At 55.1% G+C, this 21,368-nt stretch overlaps 2 protein-coding genes across 9 annotated transcripts in view; both read right to left on the reverse strand.

Moving 5' to 3' along the window:
• UNKL (unk like zinc finger) overlaps positions 1-9,686 on the reverse strand; it is a 41,289-nt gene extending 31,603 nt beyond the window's left edge. For 5 of the 8 annotated variants that reach the window (XM_057749028.1, XM_057749030.1, XM_057749029.1 and 2 more), the window contains exons 1-2: positions 9,573-9,686; positions 8,109-8,318 (exon numbers count right to left, since the gene is read on the reverse strand). In XM_057749028.1, the coding sequence (XP_057605011.1) occupies positions 8,109-8,318; positions 9,573-9,649 (287 nt within the window). In that variant the 5' untranslated portion in view covers positions 9,650-9,686. Of the gene's footprint in view, positions 1-4,969; positions 5,055-8,108; positions 8,319-9,572 lie in introns of those variants that run through there. The other 3 variants (XM_057749034.1, XM_057749032.1, XM_057749033.1) reach the window with 3 other exon arrangements.
• Positions 9,687-12,630: 2,944 nt separating this feature from the next.
• Positions 12,631-13,700, reverse strand: LOC130860017 (ubiquinol-cytochrome-c reductase complex assembly factor 4). Its single transcript, XM_057747723.1, has 2 exons — positions 13,544-13,700; positions 12,631-13,468 (listed from the first exon to the last, which is right to left on the reverse strand). The coding sequence occupies exons 1-2, from the start codon at positions 13,573-13,575 to the stop codon at positions 13,093-13,095; spliced, it is 408 nt and encodes a 135-aa protein (XP_057603706.1). The 5' UTR covers positions 13,576-13,700; the 3' UTR covers positions 12,631-13,092.
• Positions 13,701-21,368: the final 7,668 nt, after the last annotated feature.

The following is a 21,368-nucleotide window of genomic DNA, read 5'->3' on the forward strand; positions in this document are numbered from 1 at the left end:
CACCTCGGGTGTGCAGGCCATGAGCAGGAGACAGAGAGGATGCCATGCCCCGGCAAGTCCCTGGGTCCCCTGGAGCCAACCAAGGAAAAGGCAAATGCTGTGGGCCCAGAAGATCCATCTCCAGATGCACCCCCAGAAGAGCTGGGGTCTCGGAGATACATGTGCCCCCACCATCAGAGTAGCATGAGTCACGAGAACTTAAAGCTGGAAACAACCCATGCATCCGCCAACTGATGGATGGATGAACAAAACGTGGTCCATCCGATAGTGGAATGAGCACTGACACAGGCTACAACAGGGACCAGCCTCGCAAACGTTCTGTTAAGTGAAAGAAGCCAGACACGAAAGGACAAATACTGTGTAGGTCCATTCATGTGAGGTCCCTAAAGCTTTCAAGTTCATAGCAACGGACAACAGAGGATGGGTGGCAGGGGCTGGGGAGGGGGAGGACGAGTGAGTGTGCCATGGGACAGAATTTCTGTCTGGGAGGAAGAATCTGGAAATAGATGGTGGTCATGGTTGTACAATATTGTGAGTATAGTCAATGCCACTGAATTGCACATTTACAAATGGTTAAAACGGCAAACGTTATGGATGTTATCACAACTTTAAACAAAGCCCACTGGAAACAGAGAAGAGAGAAAGAGATGGTCTCTATGGTGGTATTGAAATATACCATACTTACTGGGAAGCGTGTCACAGGTCATACCTGGATGGCCTGTGGTATTTTACAAACCAACACCTGAGTGACAGCACCCAGTTCAAAAGAACAGAACACAGCCAGCCCCGTGGGCCCCTCACATGGACACACGGGGTTGTGGGGGGCGGAGGGGGTGACCACACTTTCTTGTGAGTGGCAGGACCTGAAAATGAGGCAATTCCTCCCACTAACTCTGCACAAACACTTCCAGGGCAAGCCCAGCTGTCACCAAAGATCTGTGAGAAAAAGGAAAAGCAGAAGCTGGAGAAAGCAGGTTACAAGGCAAGTTGGTCCCCACCTTGTGAAAAGAGAAAAGGAAAAACTTAAAGAATTATTACTGTATCACATAGACATGAAACAGGAAACACTGCATGGGCAGACAGTGCTCTCTGGGCCCGCAATAGGAGCTGTCTCCTTCACATTCCCAACAGCAAGTTCCAAGGAACGTTTTCAGGAGGTGTGAGTGAAATGGTCAAATATCTGCTTAGGATTTTACTATATTAGGTATTGACGCAGCCTTGTTTAAAATCCCTCACGATGGAGTTTCAAGCTCCTCCAGGTGCTCCTGTGCATCTCCGCACAAGCACCGGTGTGTCACTCGGTCTCTGGGCCCCCGGAGAGTTGAGGCTGTCCCAGAGCAGTCTCCGCCACTCCAGGGAGCCTGTTCCAGAACAAGGACTCCCCTTCCCATCTGGCACACTAACATACAGACCAACAGCACTGACAAGTAAAGAACATGTAGAAACAGAGGCCAGGGACTCACAAAACAATGGGCTAGAGAAAGAAACAAGGAACTTACAGAAGAGAAAATGCAAAGGGTCGACCACTGAGAGGCGCTCGTCTTGCTTCTGATGAGAGAAATGCAGCTGGAGGCCCACCTGTTCCCGGGCGGAACCCTCAGCACAGGGCTCTGGCAAAGTGACACTGCTGCCAGCAGGAGTGCCAAGTGACAGGCCCCAAGCAGACGGGTGCCTTTACCCTCTGTACCAGCAATCCCCAAAGACAGAGTGGCAAACGGAGGTAACAAGATGTGCTGTTTGTAATCGACGAAGGCCCGAGACAGCAGAGTTGTGGAATAAGCGTCAAGGGAGCTCAGTGAAGCTTGGAGGAAGCGAATGGGCAGTCTGTGTGCTTGGCTTCCGAGAGGCAGTCAGGAGGCACCGTGAGGGAAAAGCACTAAGAGAAGGGAGCGCAGCACCCTGAGGAAGGTGGGTGGGGAGGGTGGAAGGAGGAGCTACTGTTTCGTGGGGACAGAGTTTCAGTTTAAAGATGGAAAAGTTCTGGAGGTGGATGGTGGTGATGGCTGCACAGTATCATGAATGAACTTAACGCCACTGAACTGTACACTTGAAAAAGCTAATATGATAAATTCAATGTTATGTATGTTTTCCTACAATAAAAAATAAAATAAAATGACTTTACTAGGAAAACGGCCATTTTGCAAAAACACTTCCAATCTTCAGAAACACTCAAGCATCTACTATAAGTTAAAGCAAAAGAAGTCCAGGGTCTGGGGCGAGGGGGACCAGCACACCGGAGCAGGGGCAGTGTCTGCTGGTTTATCTATGGAACACACCCCGCATAAGCAGCGCCGAAGCAGGACCACACAGACCACAAGCACTGCGGATGCACTAACTGCAGGGTGCGGCAGAGCCTGCGTGCACCCCTACAGCTCCGGGGAGTGAATGTGCGTGCACCTCTCCCATTTCCTAACGTTCCCTAATGGTCTCTCAGGTCACCTCTAAGCATCATTTTGTTTCCTTGCCAGTACCATCACTGTGGCAACCAGAGCCTGGCCAAAGTTCCCAGCTCCCCGGCACTGAGCACCAAACAGGCACTATTATTTCACTAGGGGCATGTCACCTCTGCTTATTACATGACTTCAAAGCATGAGCTGAGACTAAAATATTGGAGAATATTTAATGAAAAGAAAATGACTTCACCTAAGAACTAAGAGACAAAGGGAAAACCTCTGAGAAAACACAGTGGCAGGACCTAGACCCTTATGGAAGCAGGGAAGAAGCTGGGGGGGATCCCCAGGGGTCAGCCCAACACCGAGTGCAGATGCTTCCTTGCCACAGGAGTTCACTCATCCTCCGCCAGGGCCACTGGCAGCCCTGCAGCACCTGTAATGTGACTCGGTTCCACAGGCCGCCAAATTCAGGGTGGCACCATGGTTCTGAAAACCATCATGACAGTTAGGGACCCAATCAGTGTAATTAAAACAGGGGTCCATGGATGGTGTGATGCAGCAGAACATGCCAGACACAGGTCTGCCACGATGCTCTGGAATCACTGAAACCAGGAGGGAGGGGTAAAGAGGAACATGGCAGGGCTTGAGGCTGCTGCCTGCGTCTCAAGGAGAGCCAGAAATCATCCCCTTCCTTCCCGCAACTCACCTGAAACAAAGGTGGACCCACAAACTCAGTCCCACTATGCATTGACATTGGTCAGCAAGCCAGGCCGGAGCTCATCAGAACCACCTGGACGGTCTGCTAACCCCAGACCATCTGATCCCGGCAGGAACCTTGGGCTGAAACTGCCGGCAAGTTACCAGGTGATGCTGCTGCTGCTGCTAGTGGTCTGGGGCTGCACTGGGAGGACCACTGGGCTGAAAGGAACACTCAAGTACAACATCATTCTCTCCTGGTCCTCAGGGAGCTCAGGCATAGGTGGGGATCAGAATACAGCACAGAAATAACTGAGGTGTGAACTGGACCAGAACAGAGCAGCCGATATGAAAGATGAGTGGCAGCAGAAAAACAGGAAAAGGAAGACCTGTGTGCCACAGACAACTAGGGGGCAAGGGAGTGGGGGGTGGTGAAAACGTGGGGTTGTAGAGAGAAGCTTGAGTATCTCCCTCCTCTCTGACACCAGGGGTGGGGGGCTGCCAGCTAACCCCATGTGGACCACACTCATCCGTTCAGCCCGGCACCCCCAGCCTCTGTCTTCCAAAGGCCTCCCTGGACTCCTGAGCCAGGCCAGCGATCCCTCATTAATCCCCAACATAGACCATGAGCCTGGCAACAAGTCCACTTCCCTCCTCTGTGCCCACAAAGCTGCCACCCTCTCTGAGGAACCTGTCTCTGGCAAGGCCGTCTCCCCACTCGCCTCCAAGCAGCACCAGAGCTCCCTGTGCCAGGCGCTTCCTCCCAGGCATCTCCTCACCCCCGGCCCTTCAATCAAAGCAGGAGGGACTTAAGTGTTATAATCACTCTCACGTTCTTCTGCTTCTTCTATCTAGCGGTCTTTGACAGGTCCAACTCAGTCACCTGATGGTAATTTCTTTCCTTAATTTGGCCAATTTGTAAAGCCTGTGTCTTCCCCTAGACTGTTTAAGTAGCCCCATGACTCCTAAATATTAATTATGTCCTAATGTGGCTTTCACCTCACCCCAAAAGCCCATAAGGTCGGTTTAAACAGCAACAGTTTATAATCCTCCTGAAGTGAACAGAGTCACGTAAGCCTTAGGATCTAGGACACCCGACTTTTTAAAATTAAAACACTGCAAGAGCATCTCTCCACAGAGAAGTCAGACTAAAGACAAGCATGACACAGCAGGCACACCAAGCCTCAGGCAGGTAGAAAAGCTTCTGTACATCAGCAAGCTCCCAGAGTGCACAGATTCACGGTGGGAGGTCCCAGGCAACAAGGGGCCCGTGTTCCCAGATGCCCCAAGTGCAGTGAGGAGGGAGGGAGCTGTGGGGAGAAGTGCCGGGGTGCCAGGTGGAACTACGGTGGCGAGCCCTACCAACAATAAGGCGGATCTCTACAGCCAATCTGGAAAGTCACAGCACAGTAGTGGGGCAGGCCCACTTCTTATCGAAACCAAGAAAATCTACAAAATGTGGGGCCTGGAGGGCCACCCCCAGGGACTGCCTGCGTATGGCAGAAGGAGAGTTATAAGGAAAGAGAATGGTCACTTTGTACTTGATATAGCTGGGGACTGCTTGTATTGTCTGCCAATGAAAATGTTCCCCTGGAGGGGCCCCTCAGACCCCTGGAAGGGCCTTTGCTTTTTATGTGTCAGAACCGACTTCTGTAAATGCACCTGACAAGCATTTACAAGCACAAAACGGACACACGGTCTCCTGGGAGAGGAAGCACACCTAGGTTCCGGGTGGGAAGACCCGGGACTCGCTGGGGGCCTGGGGCCGTACACACCCACTGCCTCTCTCAGGGCAGCTTTCGCGATGTGGCTGGACCCCGAGAAACCTGCTTCACTCCCGGCAAGCGTCGCTTTCCTCGAAGCCCCTGACTAAGAAATACCTGAGATGGATCCCTACGGGCGGGAACACCGACCGGGTGGGGTGGGCCAGACCCCCAAGCTCGGAAGCAGCGCCTGCTCGACCGACTCGTCCTGGGCCGACTCCCGAGTGCGCGCTGCCGGCGGCCGACCCAGGCAGTCCCGCCGCGCCGCAGGGAGGCCCGTTCCCACGGGGGCGGGGCGGGGTGCACGTGACCCGGACGGCCAATCGCCGCCGGCACCGGGGAGGGGGCGTGCCCGCCCGAACAAAGGGCGCCGCGAGAGGGAGGACCTGGGGCGCCAGCTCGCAGCGGCCCCCGTCCCCGCCTCAGGGTGCCTGCCGGCGAAGGGTGACACCGGGGGGTAGGGGTGACAGAGGGGGACAGGCCACGGAAGGAGGGGTGACAGAGAGTGGGGGAGGATGACTGTCAGAGGAGGAGGGGGGGAGAGCGGGTGTGCCCATAGGGAGGAGATGATGGGAGGGGTGGGCTACCCACAGATGACAGCTGGAGTACTCACAGGGGGTGGCGGTGACAGACGGGGAGGGGTAACTGGGAGGAGGGTGACAGCGAGAGGGAAAGGGTGACGGACCACCTACCAATGAAAAAAAGTGACAGCGGGGGTGTGACAGCAGCGGAGGAGAGTGCCCGCCAATGAAAGAGGGTGACAGAAGGGGACGGGGCCCCAGGAGGATGGGTGACAGCAAAGGGGGAGAATGACCACCTGCCTAGGACAGGAGTTGACATCAGCGGTGCCAACCCTCATGGGGGTCCCACCCCTCCTCCCATGGCTCAGCCCCACAGCGCCCCCTCAAGCTCCAAGAACAACCTCGGATGCTTATGTCACCTGACCTTGGCTGAAGGGTCTTTGCTCTCTGATACATACACATGATTTACAATAATAGGTTGGTAGTACATATGCCCCAAATGGACATTTTGAGAATCAATAAACTGAAATAAAAGGAAAGCCCTTTACTTGCTCTGAAAGGTAGTATCTATTTAAGGATTTCATGGCAACCCTGCATGAGCCAGAATACGTAATTCAACAGGACAAACTGGCTAAGTCCATCTCCTGTGGAATGAGTGGTAATTACTAAGGAGAAATTCCCAGGGGAGACGTCTGGATTGTCAAACACTTCCTATGGGGCTGAAGCAAGTCATCTCGTGTGCTCAAAAAAATCACTAACGGAGTCTTTAATAAGACGTGTACTTTCATACCGTGTGTACGTGTCCACAGGATGCACCCAGAACCGTATAAAACAACTGTCTTAGCCCCATTTTTCTCAATGATAACCTGCAAGCTATTGGGGCTATATGTTAATTTTGTTTTGTTTTTTGTTTGTTTTTTTGTTTTGTTGTTTTTTTGCTGCACTGAGTGGCTTGTGGGATCTTAGTTCCCTGACTGGGGATTGAACCCGGCCCCTTGGCAATGAAAACATGGAGTCCTAACCACTGGACGGCCAGGGAATTCCCCATGTTAATGTTTTTACAATAAATAATCACAATATTAATTAATTGATATCTGAGCCCAGCTTCAAGTGACCATCCACAGGTAGGTGTGTTCATTGCAGCATTCTTCATCCCATAGGAACTGGACCCCACCCTGATGCCCAGCAATGGGGCTGAATCAATACCAGGACATTCAGAATTTGGAACCCAAAATAGCTGTTAAAATATGCTTTCTTTTCATGCATTAAAAGTATCACCTGTGAGAGGACTTCCCTGGTGGCCCAGTGATTAAGAATCCATGCTTCTACTGCAGGGGGCGAGGGTTCAATCCCTGGTGGGGGAACTAAGATCCCACATGCCACGCAATGCAACCAAAAAAAAAAAAAAAGAGCATCACCGGTGAATACTGCCAAATAGTCCCCCATCCTGGACTCTGGAATGGTGTCAGACATATCAGATGACTGGATCCCTGCACCTGGGTTTCAGCAGTGGCCCCCTGGGGGCAACTCAGGACCTAAGGTCTAGAGAGGTGACTGATGTGGCCAAGGGAAATGAGGCACTGGAGGCCAGGCCTTTGTTAGACAAAAATATTTCTCTTCTCAAGACCTATTTGCAGGAAACAGCAGCTCAAGATGCAATTAAATAATGCACTTTCCAAACCTCGCAGAAGTATATACCATCTTAACTGAAGTAGAGTCTGCTACATTATTTCCACAGGCTCCAGGCTGCCTTAACAACAACCCTATTTAACTATCTGGTGTTCAGTTAAAAACCTTTTGGGAAGTATATAAAGCTTTTAAGATAATAACCATAAGTCAAAAGTTTACTCCCTGACCTAAGCACTTTTGAAAAAGAAGAACAGACTCACATGGGTCTCCCTGAGCAGCAGTGTGGAAGCTGTCTTCAAAAGCAGCCATACCTGGAGAACCACCTACCTCCAGAGGATCAGGGGATGAAGCCTACCATGCCTCCCCCAAATCAGACCCAGATCTGACAGAAGCTGCTCTTTCCAAGAGGCCCTGGGGGTACAGTGCCACCACCTTACCTCTAGGTGGGAGTGGATAGGCCCTTCCCCTCCTCAAATGGCCCACAGGAAAAAAGCAAGACCTCCCGCTACCAATCTCTGTGGTTAAATGAATGTACAATCTGACTTGTACTTTCTGTGTTTTCCTCTTCTACATATTTCAAAATGAAGACATCTGTTCATAACACCATTAGGAAACTTGTAAAAAAAAAAGGGCAATCAAAACAAAACCTTGATTTCTTAAACTTTAAAAGTGCTACACAAATAGTCTGCAAATAACTTTCCTATCAATTAAAAAAAATAAACACATAAACATAAAAAAGGAACCATTCCAAATACATCTGCACAATGTGAGCAAATCTTCTAACAAGCTCTCTGATGAAAAAGCAACGTGACAACTACAAAATGGTCCTAAACTCGAAAAGTATACCTCATAAGGGTTGGTTCTAATGTAGGGAATTTAGAGAAATGGGTGGTGATCAAAAGGGGGAAGTGCAGCAAAATCGTTTGCCCCCTGCAGGGGTTATCCCCCAGCCGCACAAGGTCCTTCCCACACTGGCCAAGACCAGTGGTCAGGGAAAACTTCAGGGTGAAGACAGGGCCCTGCAGGCGCCACGTGCTAGAAGGCCCAGATCTGCCGCCCGCCCGGGTGTGGGGGCCACACTGCCCCGCGCAGCCGTGCACACTCACTCGTCGCCGTCGGGGCACACGCCACTGGCCTCGTCGTACTTGGAGCAGTACACGTCCGGGCTGTAGTTAAAAGTGCCGTCGCGCCTGCGGAGCGGTCTGCGCCGACGCTGATTTAGGAAATGCCAATGGAAACAGGTAAATGGCCTGTGCTGGGTGCACTTGTGCTGCACAAACAGGGAGCACTGCTCTGTCCTAAACTCCTTTAGATACCTAAAAAGACAAACAGCGTTGGGGTCGCTTCCGCCGCCACCGCCGCCGGCGGGCGGCCCTAGGACTCGTGGGCAGGGGTCGGACCCCGTGCACCCGAGGGCCCCAACCCCAGGCACGATCCCCCACTCTGCCGCCCCCCTCCCTGTCTTCCCCAGCCCAGGCGGGTTTCTTGGATTCCAGGCACGATCCCACATCCCCGACCCCAGGTGCGACCTTCGACCCCAGGTCCAAACCCCCATCCTCTATCCCAGGCACGTCCCCGATTCCAGGTGCGACCCCGGACCCCAGGCACAGTCACCCATCTCCAGCCCCAGGCACAATCCTCCACCCCAAGCAAGCCCCCCATCCCTGACCCCAGGTGCGACCCCCGACCCCAGGCGCAGCTAACCAATCCCAGACCCCAGGTGTGATCCCCAACCTCAGGTGAGACCTCTCACTCCGAGTTCAGACGACCCCCCCCCGACCCCCGCCAGCCCAGGAGCGTTCCTCAGATCGCAGGAATGGTTCGCCAATCCCAGACACGGTCCCCGACCCCCGGCGCGACCGCGCAGAATCCAGATGCGGACTCCTGGCCCCAGGCGCAGCACCCCCATCGCCGAGCTCAGGTGTGACACCCACTCCGACTCCAGACGATCCCGGGCGGCCGCCCCCGCTAGAGCCCGGGCGAATTTCCCGGACCTCAAGCGCGATCCCTCAGATCCCATGAGCAGCCTTCCCATACACAACACAGACGCGACCCCCAATTTCAGGTGCGATACCGTGACTCCAGGCGCGCCCTGATCCCAGGGATGAAGAAGGCAGCCCTAGTCCAGATGGCCGCCCTGCCCCCGAGCCCAGGCGCGGTCCCCCATCTCCGACTACAGGCGCATTCTCGGCGGCCCCCGACCCCCGACCCCAGGCGCTGTTCCTCGATTCCCAACCCAGGCGCGTGGACCCCCGACCTCGTCCCCCAGCCCCCAAGCCCAGGTGCCATCCCTGGGCGCCGCCTCCTGAGCTCAGGCGGCAGCAGCCGAGTATGATGGTGGTCCACCCGCCCAGAGCCCAGGCGCGGCGCAGAGGCTGGGGGGCCGGCTGGCCAGGGGGCTGCAGGGGAGAGGCAAGGGGCGGGGGAAACAGGGAGGGGGACGGCGCGGGGCCCCAGGCCGCACCCCGCGGCAGCTTCCAGGCCCAGGGGCGCGGGGGCGCCGGCCGGGAGCGCGCGGGGCCGCCCCCTGCCCCGCCTCCGCCCCCGCCGCGGCCGGCCGGGACACTGACCTGTAGTGGGTCGGCTTCTCGGTCTGCGGGGGGGACCCGCTCAGCGCCGCCGCCGCCGCTTTCGAAACCGACGGCATTTTCAGTCAAAACAATGCAGCGCGCATGCGCTGCGCGGGCCCGCCCCCGCCCCTCCGGATCTCCCCCCGCGCGGAGCCCACCCGCGCCCCCCACCCGGAAGGCCACGCCCTCCCGCCACGCCCCCATCCGGCGCCCAGCGCGGAGCGGGCTTCTCCACGAGCCTCGCAACACCCCGCGCCCAGCCGGGACCCGCGCGCATCGCAGACCCCGCCACGCCCCGAGCTCGCCGCCTCGGCCGGTCGCATCCACCCCCCGTGGCACCCTGGCGTCCACGTTCACAGCTCATCCTGCACTTGCTTGGTCCGCGGCCGCGCTGCCGCCTTCAGCTCCACGCGCTCTGAACGCCCTGACAGCACCCTGCACAGCTGGGAGCTCTGAGACGGAGCCTACAGGTCCCGAGTAGAGATAGCGCGCCCAGGCTACTCGCACTCGCCTTAACTCGTTCTGTGACCCGGGGTTGGGTGCTGAGACCACAAAGAGTGACTCCAATTGCTTAGGGGTGGGTGTAGGGGAGATGGGGGAAAGGAGGCCTGAGTGCTCCTGGGTACTGGGTTTCTTTTAGGGAGTATGTCCTAAAATTGCATCATGATAATGGTTGCTCCCTGAGAATATACTAAAATTTTTCAATTGTATACTTTAAATGGGTGAACTGAATAATATGTGAACTACATATCAATAGAGCTGATTTTTTAAAAAGAATCCAAAGGCTCGAGAGTCAAGGGGGAGGCACACACAGACCCCCTTCACTAACAGGGTGGGCGGGGATGCACAGAGGGTGGGAACTCCGCAGGCAGGCAGCAGCTGTCACCCTTGCGAAGCCCTCCCACTCAGGGCCCCAGCTCAGGCCCAGAGTACATTATTTTGTAAATATGTAGCATTAGACACATTCTTTTTTTGTCTTGGCCGGGCCGCGCGATTTGAGATCTCAAGAGCCCTAACCAGCGGACCGCCAGGGAATTCCTGAGACATTATTTTAAATGTTCAGCCTCGCTAGTAATTTTTTTTAAATGCAAATTAAAACAAAGAAGAGCCCACGGAGCAGAACGACTTTTTGTTGTTGTTCTGAAGAGCAACCTACAATGCTGGTGACCTGCAGCCAGAAAAGCCCTTGGAGGAAGTGTGGCTGGGAGGACGAATGGATACTGACCTTTATGGAAAATAATGTTGTATTTCTAGAAACTCCAACCTAAAAAAGAATGAGATTCAGACAAAGATGTACAAGGATAATTAGTTATTTGGCAAAAACTTAAGAGCACCTCATAGAGAATGACAGGGCTTCCTGAGAACTGTTAATGACAAGAAAAATGCTCCTACTTAAGTGACAAAACAAAGCAAGATATAGCAGTTCCACACATTTGTTCCTAAGAATGTAAGTTTTTTGTTTTTTTGAAATACAAGTAATACAGTAAAATAATATGCGCCATCGCTTGCTAGTGGGATGAATGATTACCTTCTTTATATGTTCATATTGTCTAAAGGAATTACTACATCTTACAGACATTACGTTTAAATCTGGAAATTAAAATGGCAAAAAATCAACATATTTTTGAAGAAAATCAATCAGAAGAATGAAACAAGGCCCATGAATTCTTTGGAGGAATAAATAGATCTTGAAGACTGCCAGGATGCAGGGAATGAGAAAGAAATCTGGGATATTTCCAAAGTCCTGAGCTGGGAGGGATACAGAACAAAGAAACAGGTTTGGGGAGAGCTGAATTCTGTTTTGGACCTAAGGAGTTTGAGGAACCTGTAAAGTCTAGTAGAGAAGCATAGAGAGCCACCTCGAGCTTAAAAAAGGAAGTTGGAAGCTCAAGATAAAGAAATTTGGGGACCTTTGCTGTAGAGCTGGAAGAAAAGACGCCTACCCAAGAGGTACCTTCCTTGAAGAGATCAAAGCGAACTATAGTAAGCTGTAAAGATTGTCATTTTTCCTGCTTTTGAAGAATGTTCTTAAAAGGCTGGGGTAGTACCCACATAAAAAATAGCTCAGCAGCTCAGAAGATATGAGACCATCGACCTAGGTAACCTCTTTTCCTTGGATTTTTTAAAAAAATTTTCTCCTTCTTCTGCCCAACAAAGTGTTCACAGCAATTACCTCTAGGTGGTGGGATTATTACTGCTTCTTTCTCCTCCTTTTGCTTATTACACTAACTTTTCCAGACAAATCATATTGCTTTGGTCATATGAAAGTTATTTTTAATTAAAACAAAATTTTTTCTTATTAGTTTTGACTTTTTTTCCTGCAGGAGCTAGTGAGAGTAAAGTCAGGGTTCCGGTTTCACTGACTGTTGCTCAAACAAAATGGTTCACAACCAAACAGGTCACAACCACACCAGGCCAGGGAAAGGACATCTTAGTTCTTTGCTCCCAGTGGGACTAATGATGTAGCCTGAGCTATGATTAAGTCAATCTTTCTGAGTCTTGGTCTCTTCATCTTTAAAAAAATGAATATACTTGTCTCAGCCCCACCACCCTGACAAGCATAATTTACCAAGCCCCGCCAGACACAGAGCGCTTCAGCAGAGGCCTTGTGACAAGCCAGTATACTGCCATACAGTCAGTGGTCTTCAACCGTCTGAGAGAGAAATTTCCCATCCAAGTGAGAGAAATTAACTTTGGCACCAAAGATATGCCAAAATAAAACGTTCCACTAGAACCTTAAGTAAATAAAATCTTCCCTTTATGCACCTTGTATTTAATCCAGAATTAAGCAAGTTTCCTTCGAAGCAGTACTTGAAAAATATATTATTTACACACCTAATATATTGCCTGTAAGTTGTCAATAGAAACATTGATCAATTTTATTCCACTCAGAAAGTTGTTGCCTCGCTAAAATTAAAAAGAGCTGAGAAAGTATTCTACAATTTACACTTAGTTTTTTTTCCTCGGTTCCTATTCTGGAAAAACAAACAAAGGAACTGAAAAGACTAGAAGGCTCCCTTTTTTAAATGTAATGAAAAAAAAAAAAGATCGGCTTAACTTCGCATTACCAAATTAAAATTTATTGTTAGTTTGTTAAACTAACATCAATTTATACACATCACAGTACGTTGTAAAATAAAAAGTTTAACTCTTCTGCCAGTTATTCTGTCTCAGAAAGCAAATGAGCTGCAAAGTGGATCACACTGGATTACAAGTGTCACCAGCATTGCTTTGGAAACATGATACCGTACAAAGACATCACAATTCCAAAAGTACACGCTGCAACCAAAACCTTTTCTATAGACCTGAAAAGTCTTGGACGTATTCGATGGGCAACAAGTATTAGGCAAAGAGCCGGTTCCGATATGCTGACGTTCTGCTTTGCCTTCAACCGGTCAGCTTGGCCAGGAGCGCCGTTCAAGTCTTTCAGGCTGGGGACGCGCATAACCAGGACAGAAACGGTGAAATGCGACATCAAAGCCTAAGGGCAGAGGTTTGTTCCCTCGCCGCTGGCACACCATTAAGTTCTCGCCCCGTGGGCCATCGGAATTCCACTCTCCTCAGAACTATCACTGGGCTCCGGTACCTCTTCTACCAATATCCCTCTGAACCACCGGTCCACGCTGGTCTCCTGCCTAAAGAAGCACCAGATCACCAGAACCATGATGGACAGACTGAAGGGCAGCACCTTCCACCAGGGCCGCTGCTGCTCCCTTCCCAGGGAGTGCTTCACTGTCCAGCGGAACGGGTTGGCTTTGCTGGAGGAAAACTGAACGGGGCGGTTAGGGTCATCTTCTTCCTCGTCCTCGGCCGCGCGCTGGGCTGGAGCCCGGCCACCGGGGGGCGGATGCAGGCTTCGGGAAGCCCAGCGTGCGAGCCTCAGCGCCCGGAGGGCCCTGGAAGAGAGAGAGCAGTGAGCGCTCCCGACCCCGCTCCCGCCCTAGGTCCCGCCGAGACCGCGCGGAGCTCACCCAGCCGCCGGTGCACACAGCACACAGCTCATCGCGACCCCAGCGCTGCACTTAGCGCCACGGCGCGCCGCGTTCTCGTCACTTCCGTCGCGCGAAGCCGGAAGTCGCGCGCGTTCCGGGCCTCCACTCACGACTACAGAACGTGGACCCACTCGCGCAACGGAAATGACGTACGTCCTCCGCTGGCCTCTTCCGTCGCAGACCCGCCCGCGGCAGGCCGCGCAGGCATGCCGGGAAATGTAGTTCGCCGCCGGCCCGAAGAGGAACTAGCGGGCAGGTCCCTGGGCTTCCGCGCCGGGATTCAGGCCGGCGGGCGGGGACGGGACGATGGCGTCGTCCTCCGACGAGTTCGCCTCAGCGCGAGGCTCCGCGTCGGCCGGGCTCATCCGAGACTGGCGCTCTGGGCCCACATTCAGCACCACTCCCGCCGTGCAAGCGCAGCCCCTGGACGCCTCCTGCCTGCGGGCTCGCGACGCCGTTTTGCTCTCTTCATTGGACTTTCAGCCACAAAGTCATCGTGTTCCCTGCCCCGTGGCCGCGGGCCCTCACCCAGCCCTGGCGCTTTGCGTTGCTCTGTGCTGCGCACGAATAGCCGCGTCTACACCATCCGCCCTGTGGGACAGGCATTTCAGCGCACTGCTCAGCCTCAGGGCTGCGATCCCTCACGCACCCCGGGCAGGGCACTCCCGCGGCTCTCACCGGGAAGCCGGCAGGCACTCGGACACGTCTCTCTCTCTCTAGGACAGCGGAACCACCTGAGCAGGGCCTAGCACGCTATCACCTTTGCGTATGGAGGCTGCAACCAGGTCCTAGGGAACCTGCCTGTCCATCTTCAGGAGTCAGGCCGGGAGGGTCACCCTTGGGCTGTCCCGGGACTCCCTGTCTACCTGGTTCCCCAGCTGGCTTCATAGGGAAGCTTTTGGAGCCTTCTGCCTTCAAGGCAAACTGGCCCTGGCTCTGCTGGGCCATCCTGCCTGGAGACCACATAGGAACCCCCAGGCGTTATCACAGACTCTGTGGAGGTGTGGAGATGTGCTGGCGGGGGCGGGGGGGCGGGGGTGCGGTGATGGCAACAAAAGCAGATTTTGAGGCCACCTTGGGAACTGTGACGACTAGAAAACAAAAACACAAAGTGAGAGTTTTTCTGCCAGTTTTTCCTCAGAACGCAGAGGGCCTCATTCCTGATCTCTGCCCTGAACTCCTTTCAGAATGTGCTGAAGGTCAGCGACTGCAGTGGCTAAGTGACTTCATTCTTGCAGAACCAGATGACAAGCGACAATTTTTAGTTCACAACTGTAATGTGCTGCCTCCTGGTTCAGCGTCATTGCATCTCCTGCACCTGCTTTCTGGGGAGAGAAGCACCAGCCTCAGGGACCAGTTCTTCACCCCCCAGGAACTATAGAGACACTTGAGCAAGGGTGGCGGGCTGGAGGTGTTCCTAGCTCAGCAGCATCTGGACGCTCTCCCCACCCCAGGAAGCCCAGATCTGGACGCCTGGTGGCAGCTCAGCTGCAAACCAAGGACTGTGTTCAGAGCTGCTGTGTCAACAGAGGCACCTGTGTGCCCACATTCTCCTCACTGGGCCCGACCCCAGCTGTTCCACCCCAGAACCCCACCCAGAATCACTGCCAAACCAATCTGACCACAGGGAACCCCAGGAGCACCTGCTGTGGGCGGGAAGATGGTCCAGAATCATTCTGGTGTGCAGTCTGTAGGACTTCCTGGAGGAGGTGGAGATCAAAGAGCCCTGAGGTTATGGGAGCCCTGAGGTTAGGGGTGAATCTGCTGACTGCAGCTGATCCAGCCACCTGGTTGGTATGCTTTAGGGCATCTGGGCACAAGCTGCCCCAGGACTGCAGAGGGGCATGCAGGGCTGGGGGTCAAGGGCAGGGGCTGGGACTTGGCCCCCCTCCAAAGGGTCACTAAACTTGTTCCAGTCTCAATGACTGCCTTGGATGGGTGACAGAAATGACACCTCAGATAGATACCCCTCGAGCCTCTGCTTCCTCAGCTGTGAAATGGGTGTCTCCTGACCTTCATGGGCTGCTTCCAGGACTGGTGCTATGCATGGAAAGCCTTCAGGCGGTCCCAGGGACAGCTGTTAAGACTGATAAGGGGACAGCACAGAAGTGTCCTTCCATCACGAGGCAGCGGAGGGCTCCCCTACTGCCACCAGGCTCCTAGGGTGCTCTAAGACTGGAGTCTGGGAGGAGCAGTGCACACCTACAACAAAGACTTAGCAAATGCACATGTCCAGAGGACCCTCTGTCCCCAAGTCCTGCGGGAACTGGTCTCCATTCTAGGTGAAGGCACGATGCAAAGGACGTGGGTCCTGTGGAGTCTGAGGAGGACAGCAGGCCCTGATCTCCAGGCACTGGCCTGGTGCTCAGAGCTAGGCTCTCCCGTAGGACATAAACAATTTCAGAGAACATCAGTGTTGGACCAGGCCACTCCATGACCATGGTGGCTCAAGACAAGACCCCTTTATAATCACATCTGAACACAGAGAAAACATGGAAGTGGTCCAAATTTCAAAAAAGACCAAATACCCCCTTCCTGGCTGATGGGAGGGGCCCTGGTCCTTTACCAACCATGGTTGGAGCCCTGCCTCGTCTGCCTTCCTTCTGGATAAGATGTATGTAAGATGCTAGGACTTCCCTGGTGGTCCGGGGTAAAGAATCCACCTTCCAATGCAGGGGACATGGGTTCAACCCCTGGTCTGGGAACTGAGATCCCACATGCCACAGGGAAAAATAAGCCCACACACCACAACTACTGAGCTCGTGTGCCTCAACTAGAGAGCCTGCATGCCACAAACTACAGAGCTGATGCGCTGTGGAACTCACTTGCCACAATGAAGAGCCCACGCACCGCAACGAAGAGCTCGCATGCCACAACTTAAGACCCAACACAGCCAAAAAAAAAAAAAAGATGCTGTACCTGGGTGGAATGATATTCCCCCAAATTCACATCCTCCTGGAGCCTCAGCACATGACCCTATTTGGAATTGGATATAATTAGTTATAACTATGTCCTACTGGATAGGGTAGGCCCTAAATGATGTCCTTATAAGAGGAGAAAAGACCCAAAGACACACAGGGGAGCAGGCCATGCCAAGAGGTGGGCAGAGACTGGAGTGATACGGCCACCAGCCACAGAAGGCAGAGGACTGCTAGCTACTCCAGAAGCTAAGAGAAAGGCCTGGAACAGATTTTCCCCTGGAGCCTTCATGGTTTCAGATTTCTGGCCTCCAGAACTGTAAGAAAGTAACTTTCTGTTGTTTTAAATCATCAGTTGGGGGTCATTTGTTATGGCAGCCCCTGGAGACTGATACAGACGTTCAGTTACATCCACTTGAGGACAGCACGCAGCCCAGGGCAAACCCCTCACCCAACACTGGCTGAACCCAGAGCCCTTTCTAACGCCTGCCTCCTGAGACACTGGTTCCGGGCTGTGAATTCTCCTTTGCCTAAACCCACCTTGTTCAGTGACACGTGTGTCCCTGGCAGCCTCTGGCTGGAGAGGGACAACAGCCCCAAATGCTGTGGTTTGCTTGATTGAGTCTCTGACGAGGTGGAGCCCAGAGTGGAAAAGCCACAGCCAGATGCGGCTGGCCTGGTTTTCTCCAGGCCCGCCCCACCCCCCTCCGCCTGCCGACCCCAGCAGTCTCGGCAGGGCGCTGGGTGACAGGTGCCCGGCACTGCCAGGGATGCCGCTCTTGTCTGAGGTTCCCCCCCCCGCCCCCAAGGGGCATAAACCAACACCTCAGCCTTCTTTATCTCAAAGCACACAGAGAAACCTCACACGAGGCCTAACGTCCCACTAATGGGAGAGAGGCTGCAGCTCTTGTGTACCCAATGGCGGGAGTAATTTACTGTAGCGCCACTTGAGAGCTGACATATTGGAGCTATTGATTTTCCCTGGGAAGATCAATACGGGGTGCACGGGGACAGGCAGGGCTACCACCTTTGGAAAGGCAGAGCCTTTCTCCCTGGGGCCGAGGCCTGACAGCAGGGGTGGGGGCTGATGGGGAGGGTGGGCACAGTGTTCTGAAGGCCCCACACTGCCCACAAATGGGGGGCCAGCTGGGAGCAGATGCTGCGGCATCTGCTCAGGTCCCAAGCCTGGCAGCCTGAGTGTCTTGGCCTCCAGCCCCACCCAGGGGCCTCCATGGGCGCAGGGGGCTTGGGACACCGGTACCACTTGGCCTGGCCCTAGCTGGCCACCCAATACCGGCTGGAAGTGTGTGGGCAGTGATTCTGGGAAAGTGTGTCTTTCCACGGACCAGGGTCCCCTCGGCTGCCATAGCCCAGCCCAGCCTCACCAGTAACAAAAGCTGGAGTTCAATATCTACCCGCCAGACTCCTGGGTCTATTTCGAGCATGGCTCTGACCCAGCAGGGGCAAGGAAGGGGATAATTCATTGACCGTCTACGAATACCCCAGATCTGCTCCCTGAGTCCCCCTTGTGCCTGTCCCCCACCCTCGCCTCCGCAGACTGTGCCTTGTGGGGCCCGTCGCTGATCACTAGCCCTGGTGCAGCAGCACCCTCCCCAGTCTCTGGTCTCAGGCCTCCTTTGCAGAGGCACGCCCCACACTGTGCTGCCTGGATTCCCCTTCCCAAACACCTGCCTGCCCCGGGTTCTCCCCACTCTGGAACTCTCTGTCCTAGACTGGGGTTTCCTCTGTCTCTGGTCAGACAGAGAAAAGCACTGGGATTCTGCCGATGGAGAAGGACAAGAGTCTGGCTATCTGTGGACAGTCTTCCCACGGCTGGTACAAATGGACACCTCACTGGGCTGCTCTCGGGACCGTGAGCCCCGGCCACAGCCCCAGCTCCACTGACCGGGGGACTGAGGCAGAGGCCAGGATGGAAAAGTGGGCCTGTGGGGTGGGGGGTGAAAACCACGCTGGAGCCTCTTCCCCGCAAAAGCCCCACTGCCATGCTGAGATTTGGTTCCAGCGATGCCGGGAAGAGCTGAGGCCTGGGCCAACTCAGCTCCCGTACAGGAGAAAGGTCTGAGCTCCAGGTCAGGGCCGGGAGGTCCTGCATGCCACCCACCCCACTTTCCAGCTCTAGGTTTCCTGTTGCTGCTGAAATAGGAAGCACAGGCTGAGTACCTTAAGACATTGATTTGTTGTTCAGACCTGGAAGTCTGAGGTCCCAAGTGGGTTTCCCTGGCCCAGAGGCTCCAGGGGAGAATCTCTGTTTTTTGGATTCTAGAGGCCGCTCCGTTCCTTAGCTTGTGGCCCCTTTACCTTTAAAGCCAGCAGTGACCCTCTGCTTCCGTCGCCACATCTCCCCCTCCTACTCGGACCCTCCTGCTTCCCTTTGTGAGACACAGCCCAACGGACGTCTCTAGGGACATCATTCGTCCGACCACAGGGCTGCCAGCTCCTCACAACCGGGGTCCTTTCCAGGCTGTCCCCTTTACTACCCCTGGCTGGGCCAGGTGAGCACCTGCCCCATCAGTGCCCGCAAACCACCTGTTTTGTGAAGCCCCTCCTCTGGCCACACACAGTGAGACCTTCTCCAGGGCAGGGCTGTCTCTCGTTCTTCTCAGCCTGCCCCCCATGCCCAGCCAGGGCCCCGCCACAAGTGATGGCTGGAGACTGACCCACAGGCCCTCCTGGGACCTCCACCCAGACAGCACTTCCCTGGAGCCCCTGTGGCCCCACACTGTGGGGCTGACCCCAGCCCAGCGGGTCTCCAGCCGCTTCCCAGGCCCTGACCCTGACTGGTCCCAACAGGCTGCTGGGGTCTGGCCATGGGTCCTGGACAGGTCATGGTGGGTGCTCCCTGGGCCGGCAGGGGGGTCGGGGCTGTGTCTGGGCAAAGAGGGATTCTGGGGTCCCAGCAGCCCTGGGGAGCCACTGGGGACCCCAACCCCTGGCCTCCCTCAGGTCTTGGCTGACAGCTGGGCTGTGCTGGGTCAGAGGAAGGCTGGCCAAGGCTGGGGCAGGGCTGACCCACAACAGGACCTGGCAACAGTGTCATCGGGCCCCAGAGTCTCAGGCAGAACTGTGGAAGTGGCTGAGCTCAGTTTGGAGGACGGGGAAACTTGGACTGGACTCACCAGACTCGTGGGGAAGGGGCTGTAATGATGGGTGGTAATCACAGTAAGGACGCGCCCCGGCAGGACCTACGGGGCTGGAGGGGCTACCAAGCCCCCCAGGGAAAGGCACAGGAGCTCCAAAAGAAGCCAGAGAAGGGAGGTGTGGCCTCAGCCTGGACATGGGGATGAAGCCCTGGGGGAAGCAGGGGTTCAATGGAGTTTGTGGCAAATGCACCTGCGACTCTGGAACAGTGGGAGGTGGCAGGAGGGGGCTGGGCAGGGGCTTGAGAGGCCCTGCCTGTATAAACCCACCGCCTGGGCCCTGGCTGGCAGTTCCTGGCCCTCCTGGGCCTTCCCAGGTCTGCTGCTGGCTCAGACCCCGCTCACCCAGAGTGCTGCAAAAGCAGGATATGCTCTAGAGAAGGCTACTCCAGAAGTCAAAATAGCATGAAATTTAATTTTCCGCCTATTTGACAAGGCTTGGTCCGGGCCCCAATCAGCGGCGGAGATAAGGGTCCTCGGCCCCGGGTGTGAGCCAGCTGGGCGAGCGGCAAACACTCCACGGTCCCCAGGCAGGCTGAGGCTCCCCCCGCGCGGAGCCCTCGTTGCCGGGCGCTAAAGCAAACGGGCTCTATTTGCCCAGTCTGCGATGACAATGCAGTCACCAAATATTTGCCAGCCGGGCCAGCCGCGGAGCTCAGCTATAAATGCTTGAGTCCAGGTGGAGGTGGGCCTGCCCAGCGGGAGCTGTAGGCCTCAGCAGGTAGGAGCCAGGCTGGGCGGCGGGCGGGAGGGTGCTGGCGGTGGAGGTCTCACCTCCTCCCCCTTCCTGGGAAGGCTGTGGACTCTCCTGCCCTGGTGGTCTTTGGGGACCACCCACCCACTGAGAGGGGTCACCAGCAGGGCCGAACAGGCGGGCCAGGGAAAGGAGGGCACCTGAGTCTCGGCTCCCCACCAGCGGACATCCCCAAACCCAACACGGGGGCCCTAGGACATCCCGGCAGGGAAGCGGGGCCCTAGAACTGTGGCGCATGCCGACAGGGAGGAGGGGGAGGCCCACAAGGCTCCCCTGACTCTGAGGGGGGCCTGTGGCCTCCCTGCCCCTCCCCCCACACCGGGAGTGGTTTTCTGAAGCTGCGAGTCCCCCTTCCTTTCTCCAAATCCCCTTCCCTTTCTTCCTACCCTCTTCCCAGGGCTCCCTCCGGGAGGCTTCCTAGCCGAAGGGCTGGCCCACCTGTCTCCCTGCAGTGGAGGGGTGGGGCACCGTCCCAGGGTGGGGGCCTCCCACATTCAGAATCATGTTCTCCTAATCCCACCCCATGCTCAGTTCTGCCAACCCCCACCCCAAGCCCCAGGTTAGGGACACCTGAGATGAACTCACCCCTCCCGACAGGGAGCATAGGGAAGCCTGGGACTGTGGGAACCAAGAAATGGCTCTACCCTGCCCTAAAGCCCCCGGAGCTCACCTCACGGCCCCTGAAACCTCTGAAGCCCCCCCAAACTGCAAGGGACAGAGCACCTGGGATGAGGCAGCCAGGCCCGACTCCCGGGCACAGCATGGGCACCTCAGGCACAGAGGGACCCTGCCAACGGCAGACACTTGAGGGGGGGCACCAAGGGGATCCCCCTGCCTGGCACCTGGGCAGACGCCGCATCAAAAAGCCTGTTTATCAAAAGCCACAGTGACCCTGAGATGGGACGAGGGCTCTGCTCTCCAGGCCCCAAACCTGCCCACAGCCCAGCCCCTGGGCCAGCTCCCTTCCCACCTGC

The sequence above is a fragment of the Hippopotamus amphibius genome, chromosome 9 (genome assembly GCF_030028045.1).
Source record: "Hippopotamus amphibius kiboko isolate mHipAmp2 chromosome 9, mHipAmp2.hap2, whole genome shotgun sequence".
Taxonomy (NCBI): domain Eukaryota; kingdom Metazoa; phylum Chordata; class Mammalia; order Artiodactyla; family Hippopotamidae; genus Hippopotamus; species Hippopotamus amphibius.